The sequence below is a fragment of the Sorex araneus genome, chromosome 3 (assembly GCF_027595985.1).
Source record: "Sorex araneus isolate mSorAra2 chromosome 3, mSorAra2.pri, whole genome shotgun sequence".
Classification (NCBI taxonomy): Eukaryota; Metazoa; Chordata; class Mammalia; order Eulipotyphla; family Soricidae; genus Sorex; species Sorex araneus.
Genome location: NC_073304.1, coordinates 137,159,766 through 137,186,265, shown reverse-complemented (window position 1 = coordinate 137,186,265; position 26,500 = coordinate 137,159,766). Strand labels below are relative to the sequence as shown.

Sequence of the window (26,500 nt, the reverse complement as noted above, 5' to 3'; positions counted from 1 at the left end):
GTTGGCAGCCTAGTTCGACACTGAGATTTTATCAGCCTCTTCTTACTTGTCCTTCCCAACACTGCCGTGTTAGGGGCTCTTTCAAGGTCATGGGAATGAGGCCCACTAATATTGCTGTTTTTGGCATATCTAAGTTCACCACCTCATCATGGTGGGGGGTTGGCAACAGTGCCAACTGGCAAAGAGCGAACCAACAGATGTGCCCAGAGACTCAGGCAGGTGTGTGTTTGTCAGCGTGCATATCTTTAGAACATGCCAGTTGACCAAAAGCTTGCATTCAGTAGACTGGGAGCACCTGTAAGGGCAATTAGAGGCCACCCAAAAGCCTCAGTACCTCTTGGAGAGCCCAGCAAGCTACCAAGGGTATCCGGCCCATACGGCAGAGCCTGGCAAGCTACTGCTGCTATATTTTTGTTTTTTAAGTAGCCTTTATTCTGTTGTCCATAAAACATTTTCTAAGTTTTAAATAAGAGGATAAAGTTGGAAATCTTTGGATGATTTTAATTGGCAGGTAGATTTTTTTTAATAGGTAAATGTAATCATTATAAAATGCAACTTTTAAATGGGTCTCATTTATGGTACTTAAGAAATGAGCAGTGAGGGGCTAGAGCAATAGCACAGTGGGTAGGGCATTTGCCTTGCCCACAGCCGACCCAGGTGCAATTCCCAGCATCCCATATAATCCCCTGAGCACCGCCAGGAGTTAATTCCTGAGTGCAGAGCCAGGAGTAACACCTGTGCATTGCCGGGTGTGACCCAAGAAAGAAAGAAAGAAAGAAAGAGAGAAAGAGAGAAAGAGAGAAAGAGAGAAAGAGAGAGAGAGAGAGAGAGAGGAAGGAAGGAAGGAAGGAAGGAAGGAAGGAAGGAAGGAAGGAAGGAAGGAAGGAAGGAAGGAAGGAAGGAAGGAAGGAAGGAAGGAAGGAAGGAAGGAAGGAAGGAAGGAAGGAAGGAAGGAAGGAAGGAAGGAGAAAGAAAAAAATGAACAATGAAGAATTATTTTAAGAGATGAATTTGTTTAAAAATTGCATACAAATAATAGTAAGGACTGATAGCCGGGTGTGATCACAATTGCAAAATATAGCTCTAAAGGCAAGGTGGTGAAATTAAATACAGAAAATCTTATGAAACCTTGTGCAATTTAGAACTTCAAAATATATAAAGAATTTTGCTTTCTTTCAACTCACCAAAGCCAAGTTCCGAAAGCATGTGATTGTTCTGCTTTTTGTACTTATCCCGCTGCTGTAATCTTTAGCACGGAACATGCAATTAACATTTGCCTGGGGAATTCCTAGTTCCTCCTTGGAAAGGTCATCCCTTGCCTGCTCCCTCAGGTGTTCTAGAGTCTTGCTTTCCTGCAAGGATACCCATCACAAGGCTCAGTCCCACAAACAGACATGAACATCAACAAATAAATAGAGCAAAAATTGACATAGCCAAATGAGAAATTGAGTTGCCACAGACATGCTGCTGGGTTCTATGTATACATACCTCTATCCCTTCCATCCATTCTCCTCCAGATCTTGCTTGACGTCATACAGCCTCACTGTGTGTCATTTCTAAAATGGGGTTAATGCAACCTGCCTGGAGAGAGTGGAGATGTGCTGTGATGTGCATGTGTGGGAAAAGTACCATGTAGGTGGGGCTCCTACCCTGTACTTTGCCAACAGTTCCTCATCCCCTGACATGTAGATTGCCCAAAGGGATGTTATCACTCTTCCATATTCAAATGCCCACATATCAAATGAACTGCTTGATCATACAGTTTAACAAAATTAATTGTGATTAAATATGTTTAAACATACAAGAACTATTAAGGAGAGGGAGGGACACTGGGAAGGTAGGGCAAGCCAGTATGCAGGTGACCTCATCCCCAGGGTCACATCATGTTCATCTCTCATTTCCAGCCCTGCTCACCAGGATCTTACAAGTGACCTTAATAGATGCTAAGTATTCAGAGAAGAACATGCTTGCTCCACAGAAGTTTGTCTGACGCTAGGACTATCCTCCTGAAAGCCCTGCTTTCAACCTTCACTCCCAGCCCAGTTGTTGTTGAGGGTGGTTAGTTAAGTATTGAGGTAGTTGTCATCCCTGAATAGGCATATTTATGAGTAATACTTTAAAAATAACATCATGTCTGTTCCAGCATATTTATTTATTCTACCTAGCTATCTTATAGGTTGTCCCCATGTGTTTTATTTCTGCTGTGTCATAAGATATTTGGTTGTTATCCTCATTGAGACAGTCTGTGATACTTACTTATAACTCAGAAGTTTCTGGCTTGCTTACTTACTGACCTCAGGCCTTAGGAGATTCATCCATCCTCTGTAACAGAATTGAATTTGCTCAAGTAATGCATAGTCTCCCATTATTTCCTCAGTTATCTTACACTCATGAGATCTCTTGAAGCTTGTTCCTAACTACTCCCAATAGTCAACTGAATTTGCAATCTCTCTTCAAGAGAACCTACTATGAATATCTGTGAAGCACCTTCTTCATACACAGCACTTTGCTTGAAATTTCCATAAATGTACCAAATGTATTATGAGGTATTATGTACATTTAATGAAGTAGGAAATATAAAGTGATTTGCTCAATGCCATACAGTTGTAAATAGCTCCGGGTACCAAATGACCATGTCAGATCTAAGCCCCTTGAAATACTGACTCCCATGTTTACTCAATTTTTATACCTTCTAAATACCAGTACTTTCTGTATTTTTCTGAAGATGACATTTATTTTAGTGTTGCACTAGAGATAGTGGCAATTTCCAGTTATTCTCCATTTACCAATAATTTCTATAATTTTAAGTATGTTTTGACTCTTTAATACTTATTGTGACCAAGTTGCAGACACATTTTTAAACTGGGGCCTATTGTTAGACTTTGACAAATAGGAGGATTTGAAGGATATGGTAGACCTGCCAGGAAACATTAAGAGAAAGTGCCCGAAAAATTTGCAGTTGGGGAGTTGAAGCAATCACATTTTCAGTTAGAGAAATTTCTCTTTATTTGGCAGAACAGATATAAGAACCATTTCAATCTATTAGATAAACTATGCACATATACATCTTCTAGAAATACTCCCAACTTGATAGAATTTAAATGTTCGGAAGGATATATGTGTTGCTTTCTGAATCTCTGCTTATTAGCAACTTGATAGATTATCTCCCTGTATAAGTATTAGCATGGCTGAGACAAATGGGATGTTGCATATACTGTAATCCATCCAGATTCAAAATATTAACTATCTTCAAACATAAATAATGGGAGAAAAAAATTAGGATTGAAGAGGTACATATTTTATCTTTTTTTAAAAAAGAACCCCTCCACACTTTTTTGAGAATTTTATCCTTCACTGAAATAAATGAAGAAAACATCCCCATTTCCTATTTTACCAAAGCCACTAATTTTTATATTGCTTTTACTTGGGCAGTTGTGTTTTTCTTCGCAGTAGAAATTAAGCACATGTGAGAAATGATGAAGAAGACTGAGTCATAAGTACAGAATAAATACAGAATTTTCTCTTTGTGATTATAACTTGAACTTCCATTCCACATTAGTTTATCCCCTATTGAAAAATACCAATGTATTTTCTCTTCCTTAATTTCAGGATTTTAATTTTATATATCTTTGTAGACTGAAATTTATTCTAAAATGTATTTTTAAAAGGCTTGAAATTCCTGTGTAGTAATTGTACATGGATTCCCCCCAGGCCTTTCAATAATGCATAATGAAAAAACATGTGTTTAGAACATGGCTACAATGCCGGGGGTTATCATTGATTGAGTACCCAGACACTCCAAGCTGCTTCATGTTTTTATAGTCCATCTAGTCCATCCACATGAAAGGTGCCATGGGTTCACTTTACAGATAAAGGGAGTAGACCGTGTCTCATCCTATTATTTAACCAAAGTCAAACAGTTAATAAGTGACTAGTCTAAAAGTTAGAATCCAGGTCTAATACACTCCAGAGTGTTTTGTTATTCAATTCTCCAATGAGGACTGATAGTTTGCCTTCCATGCTTTGCCTCTGAATATCTGGGTAATTTGAAGGAAAAAAAAATGCTTATGTTGTCATCCTGAATGTTCCACAACTTTAAATGATTCTTCCTATTACTCACCTGCTTTGTGGAGGTGTTGAGGAAAGGGAAAAGGGTTCATTAATGATTGTCTTAGATTTGGAAAACCCCTGTTTTATCAGAACCTTAGGCCGCTTGTACATTCTGTCAAAAGTAGCTTCATATTTCTATATATAGTGAGTATACTCCACTTATATAAATAGTACTAAAATAAATAGTCCCTACTTAGTAGGTACTGGAATTAGAGTATGAAGAATTTGTTAATTCTTATTAATGCATAAGGCTGAGATTTCGGTCAGCCAAACTGCCCCATGGGATTTTGAATCACTGTATAGGTTAGTATGGTAGTACTTAGCACTGAAGTGTTGGTTCCTTTACTCACAGCGTGCCAAGGCCTGAAGCCTGAGGCTCTGAAGGACTCCCTGCATTTGCAGGTGATATAACTACTATGGAAAAGACTGGACAGAAGAATTTCCTGGCCCCAAATTTCCTGGCCAAAATTTCCTGGCCAAATTTCCTATTTGTCAGGGTCTCCTACTTTCAGGAATCTTTACTCTAACTTTCATAGACCTTCAATCCACAACCAACAGGGGCAGATTTCTGATCTGAGTTTGGACCCTTTCCTTCTCATGAACTAGCATGGAAACTGCTTTGGCTTAGGCCCAGCATCTTCACCCTGGAGCTAGTGAGACATTTTCTATAATGAGTGGACTTGTTTGTTCACACATCTGTTGCAGTGCAGAGGTTGCTTGAACTCCTGGATTCAGGAACTTCTTATCTACTTAGTAGACATGATTTAAATGACAATTGTTCAAAGGGGTGCAGCTCTAGTCTACTTCCTTGACTTTTCTTCCAAGCTTGAGTATTCAAAGGACCATAATACTGAGAAATAAAAGGCCCTGAAGTTCATAGGAAACACCTTAAAACACTTCTCTCATAAAGGAATTTGCTAAAAGGAAAAGGTATGAGACAATAATATAAAAGATATGCAATCCATGAACTCAGCTAAGTGTAGGGATGAATGGTGTGAGGCCAGCCTCGGGGAGGCACTTGCCCGTACATTAGTACAGAATGAGGAAAATGTAGTAAATATGAAAAGGTTTTGCAGAGAGGGGAGATGAATGGGGCAGCATTATCCTTTTGTGATACGCTAATAGGGTGCTTAGGGGGCTTGGTCCGGGGAGATCCACATCCTCTGGCTAAAACAAGAGCATCTGTGAAGCCTGGAAATTTGGAACATTTTGAAATAGCTGTGGCTCAGAATGTAAGCTGGAAACATTTCAAAATTGGAATGAGCTTGCTGAATTAAAATAACACCAATTTCATGTCATTGCATCCTGTCTGCCTCAGGGAACTGCCTTCCCAGTACCAGGCAGCACCCAGGAGAGAAAGAAAGCTGACTCAGAGGTTACTTGATTTGGGGGATTATTCTGATAGTGACTCACTAAAGTGTCTTGAGAGCTAGGAATTTTTGAGGCGGTGACCCTCCACAGTCAGGAAGACGAACTTGCAGTTCAGTCTAGTCTTAAAGATTAGTTTCTCCTCAGGGTAAGCTTAGCAGAGGGTCCAATCTATGAGGAATTGGATGAGGTTTTGACTGATCTCTTGGGCAGGACTGTGATTAAAGGGATGCTACTTCTTTGATCACTTCCAGTTCAATTTATTTTCAAGTTATCTGAAGAGATAGTTAGATCTAATGTATTGATGCTTTTTACTGTACAGATTCAAGCACTTATAAATATATTTCATGCTTCCTTAAGGATTTTCTTAGTTAAGTTGCTGCATGAGTCCTTTTTTTTTTAAAATTCTAATAAAACTCTTAAAAATATACATTATTTGGTATTACATCATTTCCTCCAACCTTTCCTAGATACAAGGAATTTTATTTTTAAGTATTATAATGCATATATAATACTTTTATAATGCATGTATAATGCATTTATATAGTACTTACAAATGTTATTAAAATAAAATTGTTGAAGATAACTTTATAAGTAACCATTTCAATGTCAGTTAGAATATTTTTCTTTGGATGAAAACTGTTGATTCCTCTCTTTGCATGGATATGCCAAGCAAATATATACTGATGATATCTTAAAATCAGCAATCCTTGAGCCAGAAAAATATACATATAACATGAATTTCTGGAAGCTATTCAACTGAGAATTTTGTATAGATAAATGCAGCTCATCTTGGGAATGTTTGTGGTGTTTAAGTTGATTATTTTATGGTCTGGTAAAGGTGGATTTGTATCACCAGAATCATTCAGCGATTGATTAGGGTGTATTTGCTCCATAGATAGATATGAAATATCTGAATACCTATATTTTCAAGACTGAAGAAAACTGTTGAGTTTTTAAATCTGATTCAGTTTTATAGTGATCTTTTTCACCTCTCTTCATCAGCACCTCTTCTCATGTCTACTTTTCATTGGGGACAAATTCAGACTTTAAATATGTGTTGCTTTCTGCGTGATCTTCCCCTGCCCCCCACCTCACCTAAATTGTTTTCCCAGCTCTCACTGCAAAGATGCCTCCATTATGAAGAAGGATTTTGACCATTTTCATATGGAAAAAGAACTCCTGTGTTTGCCGTGTCTACCATTTCTTTGAACATCTTAATTCATTATCATCTTGCTTGAATGTTGGTGACAGATTGAGGGGTGGAGGTCACTAAATGTTTTTCTTTGTAAATAGGAAGCTTTAGTCTTCAGAGTTGTATGTAGCTCAGTATTTCACTGGGGCACATGTGAGAAGTATCAAAGGCAAAGAATTTGGAAACCCAATACCTCATAAAATATATAAATCAAGAATCCATAGTATTCTTCACGTAATTTTAAAGCCACTTTTAAGTATATATGTATGTGTTTGTGTGTGTATGAAAACTTTTTTTTAAAAAAAACCACTCTTGGTTTTTTCTTGGATCAAATTTTGTCAAGATCAAGACCTCCTCAGAATGGAGTGAGTGGAGCCAAGATTAAAGCAGGTCTTGTTCTCTATTTTGACTTCTCTGGGTCAAGGCCAGAATCCTCACTTTAATTAAAAGACAAAATAATTCTCAGTACCATCTTTCAGAAAACTACAAGCACACAATAACATCTTAGTAAATCTTAATGTCTACAGTGAATATCTTCCCACTTCCACCCCACCACTGTCAAAGAGTTATTTCTTTAAAAGACTTTTAAGTCTCATGGTTAGAGAGATAGTAAAGCGGGGAGGATGCTTGCCTTGCATGTGGCTGACCTGAGTTTGATCTCTGGCACCGTGTATGGTCCCCTGAGCACCACTAGGAGTGCTCCTTGAGGGCAGAGCTAGAAGTAAATCCAGAGCACCACCAGATGTCCCCACTCCCACCCCCCCAAAAAAGCAAATGAAGACTTCGAGTCATTTAGGGTAAAAGACAGAGTCATTTATATATTTTGGTCCATTACCTAAATAGTAAACCATTAATCATATGCTTTGATTATATAGTTAATATCAGTTACATATATTATTAGTGTAGCATTGTTAGAATACTTAATAGTCTATGGTGTGTGTTGTATCAGAGGGTAGGCTAAATGCTGAGGAGACCTGGAGGAGATGATTCATGCAGGGAGGAAGCTATGGGAGTAAGGATACAACCAATGGAGGGATTACATTTTAGTCACAGCCCTGCAGACTAGCAAGAAGTCTCTTGTCACATCACAGGGTGTGCAACTATGTAGACTATTCATAAGAACGGTCCAAAGAGAAGCCTAGATAGTCCATATTTCTGTGTTGGCAAGTTTTTTGAAGTGTGAGTTGTTTGTTGTTTTTGTTGTTGTTTTTAATTCTCTAGAAACGGGGGTAAGAATGGCAGTATTCAATGAGCCTGGAAAAAATCCAAACTGCTGTTCAAGGTCTTGAGTGCTTCTCTGTAGGTGAGAGTGATGGGAAGAGGATGGCTAAAGTGATTGCCTCTAATTTTGAAGCAGCAGTGCTAACCATTGTCTATTACAAGACGCCTTAGATTTTAACAGGCAGCAGAATCCCCTGGAAGGTTTCAGACCACAGAGTGGTGGACCACACCTCTACGATTCCTCTTGAGGTCTGGGTGATATCTCATGACTTTTTCCCCAACAAAACTGATAGTGTTTGTAAAGCATCACACTTTTGGGAACAACTGGTTCAGATTATACACTAAAGTCATTGAGATCTGAATGTGACTGTATTATTGTCATTTTATTAAAACATCAAGTAAGCTGTGACAACATAGATGGGACTTTGAGGGTATTACACTAAGTGAAATCATCAAACATGATTCATCGTGATTATATGATTATATGATTTCTCTCAGGGAATATAAAGAAATCAAACAAGGACAAAATTTCTGAGATACAAAGAACAGATTGGTGATTGCCACAGGGAAAGAGTGTTGGAGGCAGGTGAAACTGGTCAGTTGCGTGGCGACAGCTCGAAGCTAGACTCCTGGTAGTTTCTAGGAGGTAGTGTATACAAATGCCAAGTTAGAAAGCTGCTGTGCACATGAATCTTACAATGTTACAAACGAATGTTACCTCAGCAAAAATGTATTGCAAAATACTAAGCTGAAACAAAACAAAATCCATTTTTCTTTTAAACTGAAAATCAAGACATAAGGTTACAAAATAATGAATGAAATATGGCAATAGTGATCTTTATGGTTCAGTTTCTGTTTGTTTATTGGGGAGAGAGAAAGAGAGAGAGTTGGCTGTATCTGGTACTGATCAGGGCTTATTCCTGACCTACACTCTACACTAAGGAATCACTGCTGTCGGTGCCTGGAAAATCATATGCAGTGCGAGGGATCGAACTAGGATTGGCTACACACAAGGCAAATGCCCTCCCTGCTGTATTATATATCCAGCCCCCCTTATTGTCTATATATAGATTTAATGATTCTAGAATGTTCCTTCCCACTTCATTAACATCGAACACTTCTAATCACCAATGTGTCATAGTGAAAACAGGTTTGTGGTGAAAAAAAAAAAAAAGATCCCCCTGATACCTTTATTGGTTTTACTAAGCCCTAGTCAAAGGAATATATGAATGAGGCTCTGGATAATTCTCCCCACACGAGGCCCTTTTTCCCTAATGCTGCTCACCCACCTTTGCAGTACCCTACAGTATAGGCACTCTGGGCTGATAGCAAGTTGAAGGAAGTATACTGGATGTTCCGGGAGTGGGGAGCTATCTCTCTAAAGGGTTATCTTATTGCTGTCTTGTCTTTTGCGCTGAATTGTTCTTCTTTCTACTCCCAAAGAAACCACATATTTTGTCATGTCTCTGTACTTGGCATGTGCATGTTATTAGGGAAATTGATTTCCCCACCTCCCCACTGAGGGCACACCCGGCTGTGCTCAGGACTTACTCCTGGCTCTAGCTAGGAACAGGTAGTGGGCTCAGGGAATCGTAGAGGTTGCTGGATTGGACCAGAGTTCATAGCATGCAAGGCCTCCCTAGACTCTGTACTATCTTTACGACCCCAGATATCTTTTACATAAAGGAACCATCCTTAAACCAAGATGGGAAAGAGGGATGAAACACAAAATTATAAGGTAGATTTGAAGTTTTCATTGAATCTGCTTTTGAACAGTGACGGAGAATTAATTAGACATTGAAGTAACAAGAACAAAAAAGGAAACTTTATGCAGACTTCAGCCCCACTTAGGCTGGATATCTGATTTATCTTATGCTGGTTTTGAGTCCTTTGCAAAGCTTTTGCTAACTCAGAGAAATAGAGGGTGGGGAAAGCATTGTAGGTTCATTGTCACTGAATTCAAGACAAATCCATGGGGAGGTTGCAGAGAGTTGCTCTTCTGACTCTTCGTTTTGGGTGCCTGCAGTGTGCTAAGTTCTCTTCTTAGGTGCAGCAAAAAACAGATTAAACTCTCAATACACAATGTATAGATAATGTCAGTTTGGGTTGTGCTCAGGAAATTGATAATAATGAAAGAAGTCAATCTCCAGCACTACCCAGATTCAGACTCTTCTTAACTTTAGAGTTAGAGGAAAGAATGTGTTTGTTTTGTGTATGGGGTGGGGGGGGGAGTGGCAGGGGTGGAGGCATCTCTGGTAGTGCCCAGTGATTACTTCTGGATCTGCTCTCACTGTACTGTTGCTCCAGCCGCCTGCAGAATAGAATTTCTGAACATATTTTTTGGGGGGTGGACCCCTGTGCATGACACCTGGCGATGCACAGGGGTCACTCCTGGCTCTGCACTCAGGAATTACCCCTGGAGGTGCTCAGGGGACCATATGGGATGCTGGGAATCAAACCTAGGTTGGCCATGTTCAAGGCAAATGCCCTACCTGCTGTGCTACCACTCCAGCCCCAGACATATTTGTTTAAAGGAAGTATATGTGTGTGGAGGAGGGGGAGATACCCCATTCCATAAACTAAAGGAAATAAATTTTACACTTTATAATGAGGATGACTACAGAATAGAGTGCACTGGTCTGCTTTGGGAAACTGATTTTATGGGATTTTTCCTCTCCATGTTAGAGAGCTTGGAATAAGGTGATTGCTACGGAGTTCTTAAGGATTTTAGCCTTGTAAGTTTCTTTGTTACCCGTCATCTTATCAGGAGGATGCAGATCTTAGAAATCCTTGCAGGTCAGTAAAAGAGTTTGAACTTGTACAGAGGAAAGGGACACTTTGGGAGAATGTCCCCTTTGAACAAAGAAATTACCTCATCTTAATTTTTAGCAAGATCATTTCAGCTGCTGCATTGGGAAAGAATGCAAGGAAATTTCATTTGTAGGGGGTAAGGGAACTGTGGATAAAAACAGAAACAAGTAGACCAACTTGGCGTCTGTAAAAATTAATCCAGGCAACTGATAATAGTGGGTAGACCAATAAGTTATAGTGGAGATGGTGAGACATAGTTAGATTCTCATACTTATCTACTTTGGCAGAAAGGATTTGCTGAGTAGTTGAATATGAGATACAAGAGGAAGGGTTTTTGTCAGAAATTCAGCCAAATGCCAAAGTTTTTGGATTAATCAAGAATGACATCGCATTGTCACTTACTGAAATGGGGCAGCAGGAAGTGGACTGGGTTTAAGTATGATTAATTTTGGTGAATTTAGTCTTGTTAAATTTGAAGATGCATAGATAACATCTAAGTAGGCAGATGTATCAAGTAATAGTGTATACAAATTAGGTTTGCTGAAAGGATTCAAGCATCCAAGGCATATAAATTTATCTCTAAAATGGGATGTGATCACCAAAGGAATGAATATGGTAGAAAATAAAACATGTTAAAGGACTAAGCCCCAGGGCTTTATCCAGATTTTTGGATTGACCAAATTGAGCAGAATTTGGGGAAGAAATGACAAAAGAAAACAAAAAATTTAGCAGCATGGAGGCAAAATACTGTGACATGGGGAAGCTATTAAAAAAAAAATCCTGACTTATAGAGGTCACTTAAATTCAAGGCCAAGAAGCAGCCAGTAAATTTAGCCACATGGAAGTCAAAGACTTGAGTAAGAGAGCAAGAACAATGTTTTGTTATTATTTTTATCATTTTTGGTCCATACCCAGTAATGCTCAGAGATTTTCCTGGCTCTTCACCCAGGAATTATTCCTGGCAGTGCTCAGTGGACCATGTGGGATGCCAGGAATTGAACCCAGGTCAGCTGTGTGCAAGGCAAACGTCCTACCCGCTGTACTGTCATTCTGGCCCAAGTCAGAATAATTTGAGTAGTATGGTACCTAGATTGGATTAGGGAAAACAAAAGTTAAGATATTAAAAATAAGTTTTATCAAGGATTTTTAATTTAATGGGAAGGACAGAAGGAAGAAGGTAGTGAAAGTTGAAAGGGATATCAATATGGAAGTTATAATGAGGGAAATTGTAGTTTTTTAAAGGATGTTAGAAAAAATCTAATAGAATGGGATTGTGTTGCTGCAGGAGACAGAAGAAAAACTTATTCTTTTTGGATCGACCTATATGAAAGGGATGGCTCCAATATATATACAAAGCATTGCCTTAATAGATGCACTGATTGGTGTTTTTCATGCCCAGTTCTAGAGTAGACATGAGGCATAATAAAGATGGTGCTATCAGGTGACTTGGTGGAGAGCACTTAGAGATAGTACTGTTCTGTTGTTTCTGTGTGTAAGAAAGAGGGAGAGAATTCGAGAAACAAGAGTTAAGATTATCAGGCAAGAGTAAGAAGCAAATGCATGAAAAGGGCTTGTCTAGAAACATGGGATGAGCTTTTATTTCTTATTATCTCTTATTTAAGAGAATTAAAAAGTATGGGAACTTGAAAATGTGGTATGACTGGGGTGGAAGGAATCAAAGCTGACTTGCATGGTGGTGAATGTACCTTTAAAATGAAAACAGTTGTTTTGGTAATGACTTTGTCTTCAGCTAAATTCTGCTGGGCAAGTACAAGCTGAGAGTAAGCAGATGGATTTAACTAGGATTGTGGTTCAGCCACTTTTGGAATTTCAAAAGTGGGGTAAAGATATTTGAGGTTGAATGCCGGAGAACGGTAGTAATGTTTGTCCGCAGTTTTCAAGAAGGAAGGTACCAGAAAAGTGATAAGAAAAATGTAAGGTCAAGGTATTGGAGAGGTCCTATGTTGGGGAATGAAATTACCAAGGACTTGTGTCTGGGTAATAGTGTTGCATCAGATGAAACTGAGAAAACCCCAAGACCTTTAAGAAGTTGGGGATTGACCCAAGATGAACTGTGCCCTCGAGGAAAGGTAGGGTGGAATTGCAAGAGCTGAAGACATGTCCCTCACAAAGGAGGAATTTTGATTGGAAATAGACTAGAGGATCATTGATTTAAACAGTGGTTTGAAGAAAAAACAATGTAAATCAACCTGACTTCACAATGGGATGAAGAGCAAGGGATGGACCATTCCCTCCACGAGAGGTTACCGGGGAGCGTGGTTGCTCAGTGGAGAGCACATTCCAGAAGGTTACCGCATCTGCACAAAAGAGACTAAGGAGCTGGCAAATTTTACTCATGATTGACCATGAGTTCATGAGGGATTTTATGAGGAGAGCCAGAGAGCGTTGTCCGAGGAATGACTGAGATCGCAGCTCCTTTCTTGAATGTCTGTGGAATCTAAGAGTTGTAGTTTAGCATGGTCTCATCTATGCACAGATGTATCTTACCACCCCAAAGTCACAAGTGCATTTCCTGCTATAGCTTTCTGACTTTTTTGGAGAGTAGCAACATCAGGTCTCCTGTGACAAGTGTTTGGCATCCAGGCAAGGCAGCATGTGGCTGTTCTTGCCCTGAGGGTGCCCACACCCCTTTGCTCGTGGTGCTGAACTTGTTCTCCTGTCTCCCTGGATCCTTTTCTTAAGTGCCTTAGAAGAGTTTGAACGTAGAAAATGCCTGTCTCCACCCTAGCTCCCACTTATCTACCTCACCCCAAGGGATCTGCATTACGATTTTTAAATCATGGCTAAAGAGCGTTGGTGCTATTTTGACTTTCAGTAAATATGCTTCCCTCTCTTTTTCTAATCGAAATACCTCATGAAAAGAAACTTCAAAAACCAGGTACAATTTAAAAACACTTTTTTAACTCACAAATACAGAAACAGAATAATGAAAAAAATTTTAAGTGATACATATCACGCTGTGCCACGGCAGAGCCTGGCAAGCTACCCGTGGTGTACTTGATATGCCAAAAACACTAACAACGATGGTCCTCATTCCCCTGATCCTGACAGAGCCCCCAATACGCCATCAGGCTACACTAGCATGAGACAGGGACGAATGGATACATTACTGGCACCCACTTGAGCAAATCGGGATGACAGTGCCAGTGATATAGTAATACATATCACCAAATTATCTCATTTGCCACTTTGGGAAATAAAATGAACTAGCTGATTGCTAAGACTGATGACACCATTTGTACTGGAGCTACTATATAGGTATTATCCCAAATATTGTTTTTGCTTTCTTACTGATTTCCTGTGGTTTAGTTGCTGGTGACTCTGGGTGAATTCTTATACACGAAAAGTTTCTCTAATGTGTAGTATACTATTTCTCATATCTAAATATCACCCTTGTGATGCCAAAAGACCTGGAGATGGGAAATAAAATGCTCCTAGAGGGGAGAAGGCATCAGGGAAGACACATGAAAGGGGAGGAGTTTGAGATGAGGCACCTGGTGGGTATCAAGTACAGTAATGGGACTCTTCCCCATGAGCACTGTGAAGCAGCTAAGAGATTTTATGAGGAAAGGTGGAGTGAGCACATTTAAGTTTTTTCAAAAAATTTCACTCTCATACAGAAAAGAGATCAAAGGAGGCAAGTGTGGACGTTGACATTTGTGAGAGATCCCAGCAGAGGCCATAGGAGACTTGATGTAAGGCTAGGGTTGGTGGCAAAGGACAGTGGGAGAGAGCTCTAAGCAATGTTTAGGCGGTTAAAGGAGAGCAGGACTTAGTGCTTATTCACAGTAGTCATGGTAGTGGAAGGAAGCACCAAGTATAGCTGGAATCGTGGCAAATGCATGGGCATGGGAAGTCCTAAGAAGTTCTAGTATTGATACTACGAAGAATAGTTCCGTTTTAGACATATTGAGTGTCTCATTCAGTTTTAGACAAATTAAATTTTTACTTCCAATAAGATCTGAGCAATCTAAAGGAAGCTCTCCAAGTTGTTCCAACTCAGAGGAAAGGTGGGAATTAAGATGAAACTGGGGGTTGGTGGGCCTTTACTTTGGCATATGGGCTCACAAGCACCCCTGTGTTTTCTACCTCCTTGGTGAGCAAGGTCAGAGGAAAATAAGTTGAACTGCTGGTAAATGCTGAATTGAGGATCTTCTGATACACACACACACACACACACACACACACACACATATATCTCCATTATTTGTAATTATGTAACATGTGAATTTTTACACTACCAATCTTTGAAATGTGCTAAGGGTTGCTTTCTTTCCCTCCCTTTCACCTCCTGGCCCTTCATTCTCATCTTTTCCTCTATCTTGCCCGATTTTTCACTGCTTCATTTCTCATTTTCTTCCTTGGGTCCACTATGGTGGCATCTGATGACCTGTATGACCTCTTGTTTGGACACATTACCCATTGCCATTACAGAAGGGTCACTCTGTGGATCTCCTTGCTGTACTTCAAGTTGATGGTTAAAGGGATACTGTTGTCTTTTTATTGGCTGATGTATTTATGCTTTGGGACTATACCAACTGCACTTAGCGATCACTTGTGGTGGGAGCCAGGGGACTGTCTGGGTTGAACCTGGCTTAGCCATGTGCAAAGCTAATGTACTTCCTGTTATACTCTCTCCGGCATCTGCGGTTACTTTTTTTTTTAATTGACTTACCTTAAATTACAAAGCTACAAAGATATTCATGACTGAATTTTAGGCAAACAATATTGAAACCCCAGTCTGTTCACCAGTATTCACTTCCCTCCACCAGTGCTCCCAGTTTCCCCCACCCAACGGCCTGTCTTTGTGGCAGGGACTTTTTCCCTCCACCACTGTCCTAAACCCAAGGGATACTCTTTTGAACCCAGCTGAAGAGGGCTATCACAGACACTCTACGTAAGCACTTGTCATTTATCAGCTAGATTTGGGAGCCAGAAATACAGGCTTGACTAGGGCACAATTGTTTAAAGTGTTTAGGACTTAATTTATGCAGCTCGATTAATGTTTTCAATCCTAGCGAGGTTTATACATGCTAATCACTGTTTTTAAATTTGATTTTAAAATCACTTCTAAAATCAGTTAAATTATTTCAATAACTTTTTTCTAATTGATGCTAATTTATTTTGATTTTCCATATTAATAGATTACTGTCCTAGATGAGACATGGACTGTATTCAGGCGTTACAGTCGTTTTCGGGAAATGCATAAGACATTGAAGTTAAAGTATTCAGAGGTAAGTTATGAAGTAATTATCTCTACTTAAGAACATTCATTTCCTAAAGTTAATGAGCTGGTTGCATTATCACTCTTTCTCTCCCAGCCCCCAATTTCTGTTTTATTATTAGCTTAATAGTCATCAGTTTTTATTTTAAGTGCTTATCAAAGTAGCTTTAATTTTTTATTCTTTGTTCAAAATATATTTACACTTTCCAAACCCATTATTTTTAATCTGACATTGAAGAATTTGTTCTTTTTATAAATTTTATGACATTTTTTAACTTACAATTTAGCTATGAGTGACATGTTAAAATTAAATAGCAGTACATTCCCCAGTATAGATTTACCATTTTTTGTCTTAAAACTACACCAATGCTTAGTCTCCAACTTTTTGAAAAGTAGCACTGTCATCTCGCTGTGCATCGATTTGCTCAAGCGGGCACCAATAACGTCTCCATTATAAGACTTCTTGTTACTGTTTTTGGCATATCGAAAGTTAGTTTGTCATCAAACATGGAAGGAAGTCAGGTATGAAATTATCTAGAAGCAAAAAGATATTCCATGCATCAGATGAGCTATCCAGACCAAACTAATACGTTGACAATCTTCCCCTTTTTTTAGAGTTCTTAAAATATTTAAAGCAAAAAATAAAGTATTACAAAAATTACTGTGTATCTTTCAATGAATGTATTGTTACTTATTTTATATAAACTATAGGAAATCTTACGTAGGCACAATTATTTTGGAATTTTGGTTTAAACTGACTATATTTTGTTCAGTGGTCACTACTGCTTGATAGCAGTTATTGTCCAACCCACTTTCACTAAGTATTATTTTTCATCACTATTTTTATTGTTTCTTGGGACATTCTAAAAAATATAGGCTTTTGTTCACCTTAAAGGGCAAATTCATTTTTTAAGCGTTGCCCTGCTTTCAGTCCTTTTTTTTACCTGATGAACAATATTAAAAACAAAACAGATCATCTTTTTTTGTAAACAAACCAGTTCCTTGATATGTAGAGAATCTTGGGTACAGACACAATTAAGCTGTCTCTGAAACTCTCCTGTCAATATACTATAATACTCAGTTTTAAAACTTGAGGGTTTGGAGTGATGGTACAGCAGGTAGGACACTTGCCTTGCATGTGGCCAACTCTAGTTCAGTCCCCAGCATCCCATATAGTCCCCTAACCAACCAGGAGTTGAGTGCAGAGCCAGGAATAAACTCTGAGTACTGCTTGGTGTGGCCCTGCCCCAAAAATCAAATATATGTATATTATTTGAATATATACATAACACTGTAGCACTGTTGTCCCATTGTTCATCAATTTGCTTGAGCGGGCACCAGTAACATCTCCATTGTGAGACTTGTTACTGTTTTTGGTATATAGAGTATGCCACAGGTAGCTTGCCAGGCTCTGCTGTGCAGGCGGGATACTCTCGGTAGCTTGCCGGTCTCTCCAAGAGGGACAGAGGAATTGAACCCAGGTCAGCTGTGTGCAAGGCAAATGCCCTACCCACTGTGCTATTGCTCCAGCCCATTTGAATATATATATATATATACATATATATATATGTATCTGTGTGTGTGAATATATATATATATATCAGTAGAAATATATTTCGCCCTAAGATTGGTTGCCTTCTACTTTAAACTCCATCAAATGTGGTGTGCTACTCTTGGTATATTTGGTGGTGTAAAGTCTGCAATGTCCAGGAATAGATTCACTCATGGGTAAGGCTCGTCCTAGCATGTGGACAGCGGCCGTTGAGTTCTGGAGGCTGCTGGGACTGGGTTCCTTAGCGTGGGAAGGGGTCTCACCTGCCCTCCAGGTTGCCCTGAACGAAACAGCCTGGCCGGAATCTGGAGGCATGGCTATGGCATATCTGCAATTAGCTTTTTTTTTTTTTTTTTTTGCAATCTTTCCAGTGTCTTTATTTTTTTTTAATTTTTTATTGAGTCACCATGTGGAAAGTTACAAAGTTTTCAGGTTTAAATCTCAGTTATACAATGCTCGAATACCCATCCCTTCACCAGTGCTCATAGTCCAAGAATCCAAGTATAGCTCCACCCCGACCTTCACACCCCTAACCCCCCATGCCCCTAGCCCCCCACCCTTAGCCCCCCTCCTGTGTAACTAATAACTTTCACTTTACTTTCACTTTGATTGCATACAAGAGAGACTCTGCAATTTACTTTTAAAGTGAGCCATGCAGTTCTTTATCTGTTTTGTTATAAGTTTAGTACATTACTATTTCCATTATATCTAAATTTTCATACTAACATGCTAAATTTCCACTTCAAACCAGAGGACAAAAGCTTTACTTGGATTATCTGTGTATCTGGCATTTATTCTATGATTTATTGTTCTCTGTATATTTTAGGTTCCAATAGTATACTAATATGTATAAATGTTTTGCAGCTTATATATCTTAATCCCTATGGAAATATGCTGACTATAAATAAGGAAAATTAATGATAGCTGACACAGAAGAGTGAACATGTCATGCATTATCACTTTAAATGAGTTACATACATTATGGGAGAAATATAAGTAAAAATGTAACATTGTAGAATAGAAAGGTTGGACTCTGATGAAATGCCATTTTAGTTGTAATGGGAGAGAGAAATACTTACATGAGTTTTCCAAGAAATAATGCACAATTGTAATCTGTTTTGAAGGAATATATTTGGACAGAAGCAATCTTGAAGGATAAAATTTTTAAAAAAAAATTACCTCAGGTTAATAAAGTTGTTAACCAAGAAATCGGAGATTTTCTAATTCCACACAAAATTGGTGAATTGAGATGACCCTTTATCTCAAATCATTTTTAAGGGAAAAGAATGTTTTACATACATGCTAGAACTAAACATATTGTCCTTCAAATAAAGAAAGTCAAGCTGGGTTTGTTCATTTGCAAATCTATATGGAGCAAAACTGCACTGTGAATATGCTCCTGAGCAAGATAGCCGCTACATTTTATATCTTATCATAAAACAGAGAAAGTAATAAACAAATGAAAAGAAAGGTAATTTTAGATAACATGATAAGATGATTAAATGCCAGTTTCCCTTAGGCAGTGTAATAGTGTGGCGTGAGAACTGGGCATGGACTACTTCAAGTGGGAGTATTTCTGAAAGTATGTGCAGTCCGTTCTACAGAGTAAGATTGGAGCTGAGATCGTGGGTATTGGGAAGGTGCTTGGTATGAGAATATGGAGTGAGTAACATCTTAGTACAAAGAGCATTAAAGGGCAAAGGTCTGGCATATACTGTGAGCTAAAAGACCTGTGGGAAGTGATGAGTGCTTAGAGATGAGAGTAGGGACTCGACCATGCAACACCTCGCACTTCTTTCTTAGTGCTGTGGAAAACCACTGTATGGGATTCATAAGGAACATTCTGGCGGAGTTTGGATTCTGCTCAAGGAGGATCTCTCACAGAAACTCTTCTTCTGCAAAGAGACTTGTGATCAGTGTTTCTTTAGAAGGGACCATATGCACCCTACCCTCACCCTCACCCCCAGGGGATCCTCAGATATTCCAGTGTGGTCACGATTGGAAATAATATGAATGGGAGGCCACTTTCATCAGCCTCCACTGTGACAAGGGACCACCATGACAATAATAGTTGGAAATGATCACGCTGGACGATAACTTGAGTGCTGAAAGGAGGTAAAGGGATATACATGATAACCTTTCAGTTGCCTGCATTGCAATCCTTAATGCACAAAAGGAGGGGAGGTGGGAGGGAGGGCAGACAGACAGACCAAATGAACTGCTATAGAGACAGGCCAGGGGAGGGGAGGGGGCTTGTGGGCAGGAGGGAAACTGGGGATATTGCTGATGGGAAATGTACAGTGGTGAAGGGACTGTGTTGGAACATTGTATGACTGAAACCAACCAGGAGCAACTTTGTAACAGAGTATCTCATGGTGATTCAAACTAAACCTAACTAAATGCCAGCCAGTGCAGTGGATAGCTTGAAAGTTGTGCCACCAAAGCCGTTGGACCAATGCCAAGTTTCTCTGATCTCCCTTCCCAGTGCCTCCCAAATCTGTGTTGAGCTGTGCTTTTCACTGCTTGCCTCCTGTGGTGCAATGACAGACTGAGCTCATGTCACTAGCCTGGCAGGCAGCAAAAGCCAGTGTAATGACCGGGGAATCTTCACTCCATTTAGTATTTCTAAATAAGCGCAGTGATCATTACAGTCTCATACAAAACACAGCAGCATATCATTCAAGATCTAGATAAATCTTATTTCCTTGAAAGGGAGGTAGTATTACCCAGTTGACATTTTCAAGATAAAGTTTTAAATAGCACTGTAGCACTGCCATCCCATTGTTCATCAATTTGCTCGTAACGTCTCCATTGTGGGACTTGTTACTGTTTTTGGCATATCGAATACGCCATGGGTAGCTTGCCCGGCTTTGCCATGTGGGCGGGATACTCTCAGTTGCTTGCCGGGCTCTCTGAGAGGGACGGAGGAATCGAACCCTGATCTGCTGTGTGCAAGGCAAACGCCCTACCCACTGTGCTATCAACTTAAATATCAGCTGTATTTTTTCCCCTTGTTGTTACTGTTTTGGGCATATAAAATACGCCATGGGTAGCTTGCCAGGCTCTGCCATGTGGGCGGGATACTTGCCGGGCTCTCTGAGAGGGACGGAGGAATCGAACCCTGGTCGACTGCGTGCAAGGCAAACGCCCTACCCACTGTGGTATCAACTTAAATATCAGCTGTATTTTTTCCCCTTGTTGTTTGTGTTTTGGGCATATCAAATACGCCATGGGTAGCTTGCCAGGATCTGCTTTTTGGGCGAGATACTCTTGGTAGCTTGCCAGACTCTCCAAGAGGGGCGAAAGATTCAAACCTGGGTTGGCCGTATGCAGTGCATATGCCCTACTACTTGTGCTAACAAGAGGTCTCAAAATGGAGACATTACTGGTGCCCCCTTGAGCAAATCGATGAGCAATGGGATGAGAGTGACAGTGACAGTGATCTTTTTTTCCTGAGAATGTGGCTTTCCCGTTGTGTTGCCTCACTTCACATTATTACTTATCTCATGTGTTTGTTGAGACTTGAAATCAGTAATATGTCTTTTAGATATTTGTCACTTAAAACTGCTCTTACTATGGTTCACGTGACTTCAATCTCTGTATGCAATGTTAATGTTCTAGAAATAATCAGCTACCTGCAAATGGTCAATTGGGCTGACAACAACTCTAGAAATCACCCAATTTGCTAACGTAAGTCACTTCTGTATAAAAGCCAAAGGGTTCATATAAAAGAACCCTGAAAATTTCCTGATTGCCAGCTGTTTCAAACCTAAGTGGGAACAAATTTTATTTACCTCATTCTTTCACTATTTGAACTCACTATTCTATGGACGTAGAAACTATTCTTGTTCTTTTTTGCAAAGGTGACAAAATCATAGTTGATAAACACTAAATCTACTTCATGGTTCTTATGGGACTCCAATTTTTTAATGAAACTGAAAAAATATTGAAAAGACATTTGAATTATTAGTAAACAAAATTAGTGATACGTTTGCTGAAATGGAGATTTTTATTTAATTTAAAACTTACATTTTGAATTGCAGCTTTACAATCCCTTGGGGCCTTGTCTAAAATTGTATTCTACATATTCACATTTCCTTCTGGGGTGTAGCCATATTCTCTAGTGGGATAGGCCTCTAAAGCAGTAATACACGTGATTGTTTCTTTTTTTTTCTTCCATAATCATTTTTCTAAACAATAAATTGTGTGTTTACGGTAAAAGATTGAAATTTGGGGCTGGAATGATAGTACAGTAATTGCAGTGATAGTACAAGTTGATATATCATCTTATGGCATTTTCAGAATTCTTTTGTGGACTTATGATTTTTGCTTCAAGATTTTCTAGTTTTGAGATTTTTACGCCCATGACTGCTTCCTTGTGGATATTGTTAAACATATGTACATGGTATTCAGTACACCTGTGCAAACAGAAAAAAAAAATTGCCCAACTCTTTTTTAAAGACTTAATTTAAAGCATAAAACAAGATTAGAAAAGAACACATAGAAATTGGATAGGCTGAGCACCCTGAGGCCTTCACCTCTATTAGTGAGAACATTTTAAGAATTCCTTAGCCACCATTCAGTTTAGTCTCCTAATCTCCCTATTTACTCACATTCATTGTCTTAATTATTTACTGAATATCTCCTTAAGGAGAGTGATGTGCTGGTCAGCTAGAAACCCTCAGGAAAACGGTTTATACTCTTGGGTGGTAAACCAATTAAAACAGTAAATGGTTGTTGTTGGTTATTAGATAAAACATATGTCTGTGTGAAGAGGGAGAAGGAATTTAGTCCGTTCTTACCAGTAAAATTAACTTCCAAATTAAAAGGAAAAAGAAGTCACTGGATTCTGTAAAACTCTGTGGAGTGGAGATTAAGGGAGGGGAAAGTAGAAACCAAGGAGACAGTAGCTGTTATGTTTGAATGATGACAAATCTTAGGGAATAGAAAAAACTAAGCTCTTTGTCCTGTGTAAAACTAAAGAATAATGATAATCTTGGATTATGTGTAAGTGCTATGCCAGTTCTGTTTTCACATATCCTGTAACAGTGGGCTGGGTTCTTATTTGGGTGCTGCATTATTCAGGATACTTTTTAAGATTATTGTTTTATTTTTTCAATTTTCTTCATTCTTGGCAGCTTACTCTGGATTCCAAATAGGCTTCCCTTTGTCTTGAATTAATTTGTCATTTTTATATACTGATATGAATTGTGCAAGATAACAGCTCCTTCTGTCTTTCTTTCTCTGCTCCCCTTCATTGTCCTTGTATAAAATCTTAATCAAATTAAACCCTGGGTTTTCATATTACACATCTGTAAAATGATAATGGCACAGCCCATTTATAAAAGGCTGTGAGAGCCTCAGATAAAATATGTTATTGAAAGCGACTATAAAGAATTCCACAGCATCTGCTGGAGAGCGTGTCTTTGAAATTTTATCATGCAAATCACTTTCACAGTGCTCTTTATATGAAAATTATATATTGTTTTATTCTATTAAAATCCGTATAGTCCTTTCAAATATAAATCAATTTATATGCTGAGAAACAAAGGTTCATTAACTGTTCTCTTGTCTCTGTGGAAGAAGCAATTATAGTTTGTTTAATGTTCAAGAAGTTCGCCCGTGAGTTCAGTTCTCAACATTGAGAGGCCTTCAAGACAGAACAGAGCCCACCAAGATGCTGAAAAAGGTGACTGTTTAGAAATCAGGTTCCTTTTGCAGCTATCAGAATGAATAAAGATTACCTCATGTCCCCAATACTTCTCTGTTTCTTTGTTTGTCTTGGGACCACACTCAGTGGTGCTCAAGGCTCACTCTTGGGTGGGCTTGGGGAATCACCCCTAGTGGGGCTTAAGGGACCGTATGGGGTGTCTTTGAACATATGGGATGCCAGCAGTTGAACCCAGGCAGGCCACATGCAAGGCGAGCACTTGAACTGTTATATTATTACTTCTGCCACCAACCTTCCTTTGTTGACTGGTGACTCAAAGGGCTCGGAATGTGTCACACATGTGACAGGGCGTGAGACTGGGAAAGCAGACGCCCAGGACACCCATGCTTCTAACAGGTGCCATCATGCCAACCCGTCCAACTTTTAGAATCTTTTACTGTATTAGTTCCTTGAACACAGAAACCTCTCTTCTAGTTTTCAGAGCCTATGTTTACCTTACCTTTTGGGAAAATCACCTCATAGTCAAAGCAGTTAAGCATTGAAATGGATTGTGAGGTCCCTTTTAGATAACAGTAAGTCTGAAGTAGGTTTGTATTGAACTGTTCAGAAGCAAGAGGGTGAACCCTGAAAATGGAACATTAAATGTATTAAAATGTACATTCAACATTAATAGTAAGGGCGCATTTAGTGGCTGTGTGCTAGCATGTGTGGAATAGGCAAGGCGCCCGACCTGTCTGCATGCTAAGCCAGTGGTAAGTCATTAGGGACCCTGAATGTCAGATCATCTTCAGCAGTTGCTTCCCTGCGGGGCCCATTTCACTGTACAGAAGTAAGCTGAGGGGAAAATGTATCTTCAGAACCTCTGAGTATGAATCAAAGATTTCTGTTAGAACAACTTTTTTTTGTCTCTAGTCTGGCAGTGTCTGTGTGCCCAGTAAGTGCCAGTGGGAAGAAAGAAAATGATTAGGCAAGAGCTTATTTCATTTGTGTATGAATTTTCAGTTGGTGCCGATAGAACCATTTCTTATATCCTTTATGTTCCAAGTAATTTCCTCAAAGCAGTACCAAAAATGGGAAGGAAAGGAAACTTGCTATTGGCCTTGTATTTGTCTTGGACATTTATTTACCATCCATCACTGAAATTCATTCTAAACAGTTTTATAACCAGCATTCCAAATTTAATATAAAAATTGCAAATCTACTCACTGCCCAAATTATAGCACTACCAACTATAGCCACAGGGAAAATCCAGTAAGCCTTAGCTAAATTCATTTGCACCAAGCCCTCAGTCTCCTTGAATTTTTAATAGCAGCTATGCAGGCAGAACAAAAGTGCTGCCAGCTTCCTGACCTGTATGTTACCAGAGGCCCGGGTATCTCATGTTATGTTTCTATCACTTTTCTGTCTCTAGTTGATAATACCTAAATCACTTCCTTCCATGATAGGAACAGGGAAGGGAGAAAGGAGCAAAAATATCCTAATTAATTGAGACCTTTTCTCAAAATGTATGGACTTTAGCTCCAAAGTAGGAAGTTCTGCTGCAGTCTATCTGACCTAAGGCCTGAGAGCAGGTAATTCGGGAAATAATTCCAAATGATGTTTTCTGGATCATGCTTATACAGTCTCTCATTTCTTTTGCATCGACCTTGAAGCATCAGTTGTTGTAGATCACCAAATAGAGCAGTTTCCAGTGACAAGTAATCTTCCAGAATTAATTTAGACAATAAAGAATGCATGTTGACTCTTTCTGATCACCGGAGACTACAAAAACATGAACTTTGGATCAGATTTTCCTCCCAAGGAAACTTTTAATCAATCAACAATTTGCAGATTATAAATCTAATTTGTGCAACAAGGGGTCCAAAATATAGGACAGTCCTCCCTCCCCCCCCTTTTTCCCATTTTAGAAATGAGTACTCAGATACCCAGGAAGTTTTATTCAAAGTCACATCAGGAATTGGGAGACATATGAGGTTCTTTCTTACTTTCTAGTCTATATTCTTTGCTCAAGTTATTCAAGAAGGGGTAATTTTATGTCTCCAGATGAGATTAAAAATAAAAAATCTATTTCCTATAAAGATTTGTGCCGTGACAAGGCCCTACAGATAATAGCTAGAAATTGGATTTCTTCTATTAAACATTGAAAAAATGGTAACTTCCTCTTATGTTTCACTCATAGCTAGCAATGGGAAAACACAAGATTTTGAGTTAGTTCACTTGTATATTTATTCTTAAAAATGCAATCTTACATTCTTACAGATCTGAAATGTCTCTCACCTTCAAATATGGTTGTGGTTTATATGACTGCTCTCAAACTTGTCTTCACTGACTCATGCTTAAATGAAATTGACACTGGTTTGGAGGAGGAATGAGAAATTTACTGTCTTTATCCAAGATCCAATTTTCCAAGCACATTGAAGTTGGTGCACACTGGCCTACATTTTCAATTTTGGTTTCATATCTAGGATATCTTCAAATTTCAGCACTTCAGTGACATGAGGATAATAATTTTTGATAGTAATGTGCCCTGATTATTGCCTCTACCTGTTCTACAGGGACCACCACCAAAAATTCTGCCTTGCTCACTAACTCAGAAGATGTAGTATAGAATAAGAGCCTACTATGTGCAAAGCTCTGCACTAGCCTGTTACAGCACTTTAACCGTATTACCATGATGCTCCACTTGCCAGATCAGAGGTGCCAAGGTCGTTTTCTGCTCCTTAATCAAAGCCATGTAGGTTTTGCTGAAGAGTAGCTGCCTCATGCTTCTAACAAATCAAACTTGTAGAATTGCTTATTTGCTTGTGAATAAATTTCTCAGTGGCAGCTGTTCTTATAAGACCTTGGGAGCTGCTATTAATTTGGAATAGTTGGAAATACTTCCATCTAGTCAGTAGTGAGAATTATGGTAACCCTTTGATGAGTTTTCATTATTTGCATTTCACAAAAACTAGAGCGGCTGAAATTTACAGCCACAAACCTGCAGGGTACAGATGTTTCAAATATTGTCAGTTATCACATAGGTTCATCTACTCAGAAAAGACAGGTTATAGCTGATTTGAACAACTAGAATGCCATGTAGAATTTTTCCTTCTACTTTTAAATAAAGCAGGTACTAATTAGTTAGATAGTGAAGAAATAAAAAAAAGTCTAATAAATGAGAAATGGCAGTAAAGTCCATTTTTATAAGTTGGCAACAGAAATGTAAATGTCTTGCTTTCAATAGTAAAGAGTCTACGTTTTCTTCTCTGTTTTCTTTCAGTGATTAAAAATTTCTAGCTTATTAGTTTAATTGTTATAAAATCATGAAAGATAAGCAAGGCTTTT

General features: G+C 39.0%; 1 protein-coding gene across 2 annotated transcripts in view; it reads left to right on the top strand.

The window, feature by feature from the left end:
• KIF16B (kinesin family member 16B) overlaps positions 1-26,500 on the top strand; it is a 324,792-nt gene that overhangs the window by 245,187 nt on the left and 53,105 nt on the right. For both annotated transcript variants that reach the window (XM_004610913.3, XM_055133099.1), the window contains one exon: positions 15,871-15,960. In XM_004610913.3, coding sequence (XP_004610970.2) covers positions 15,871-15,960 — 90 coding nt within the window. The remainder of the gene's footprint in view (positions 1-15,870; positions 15,961-26,500) is intronic.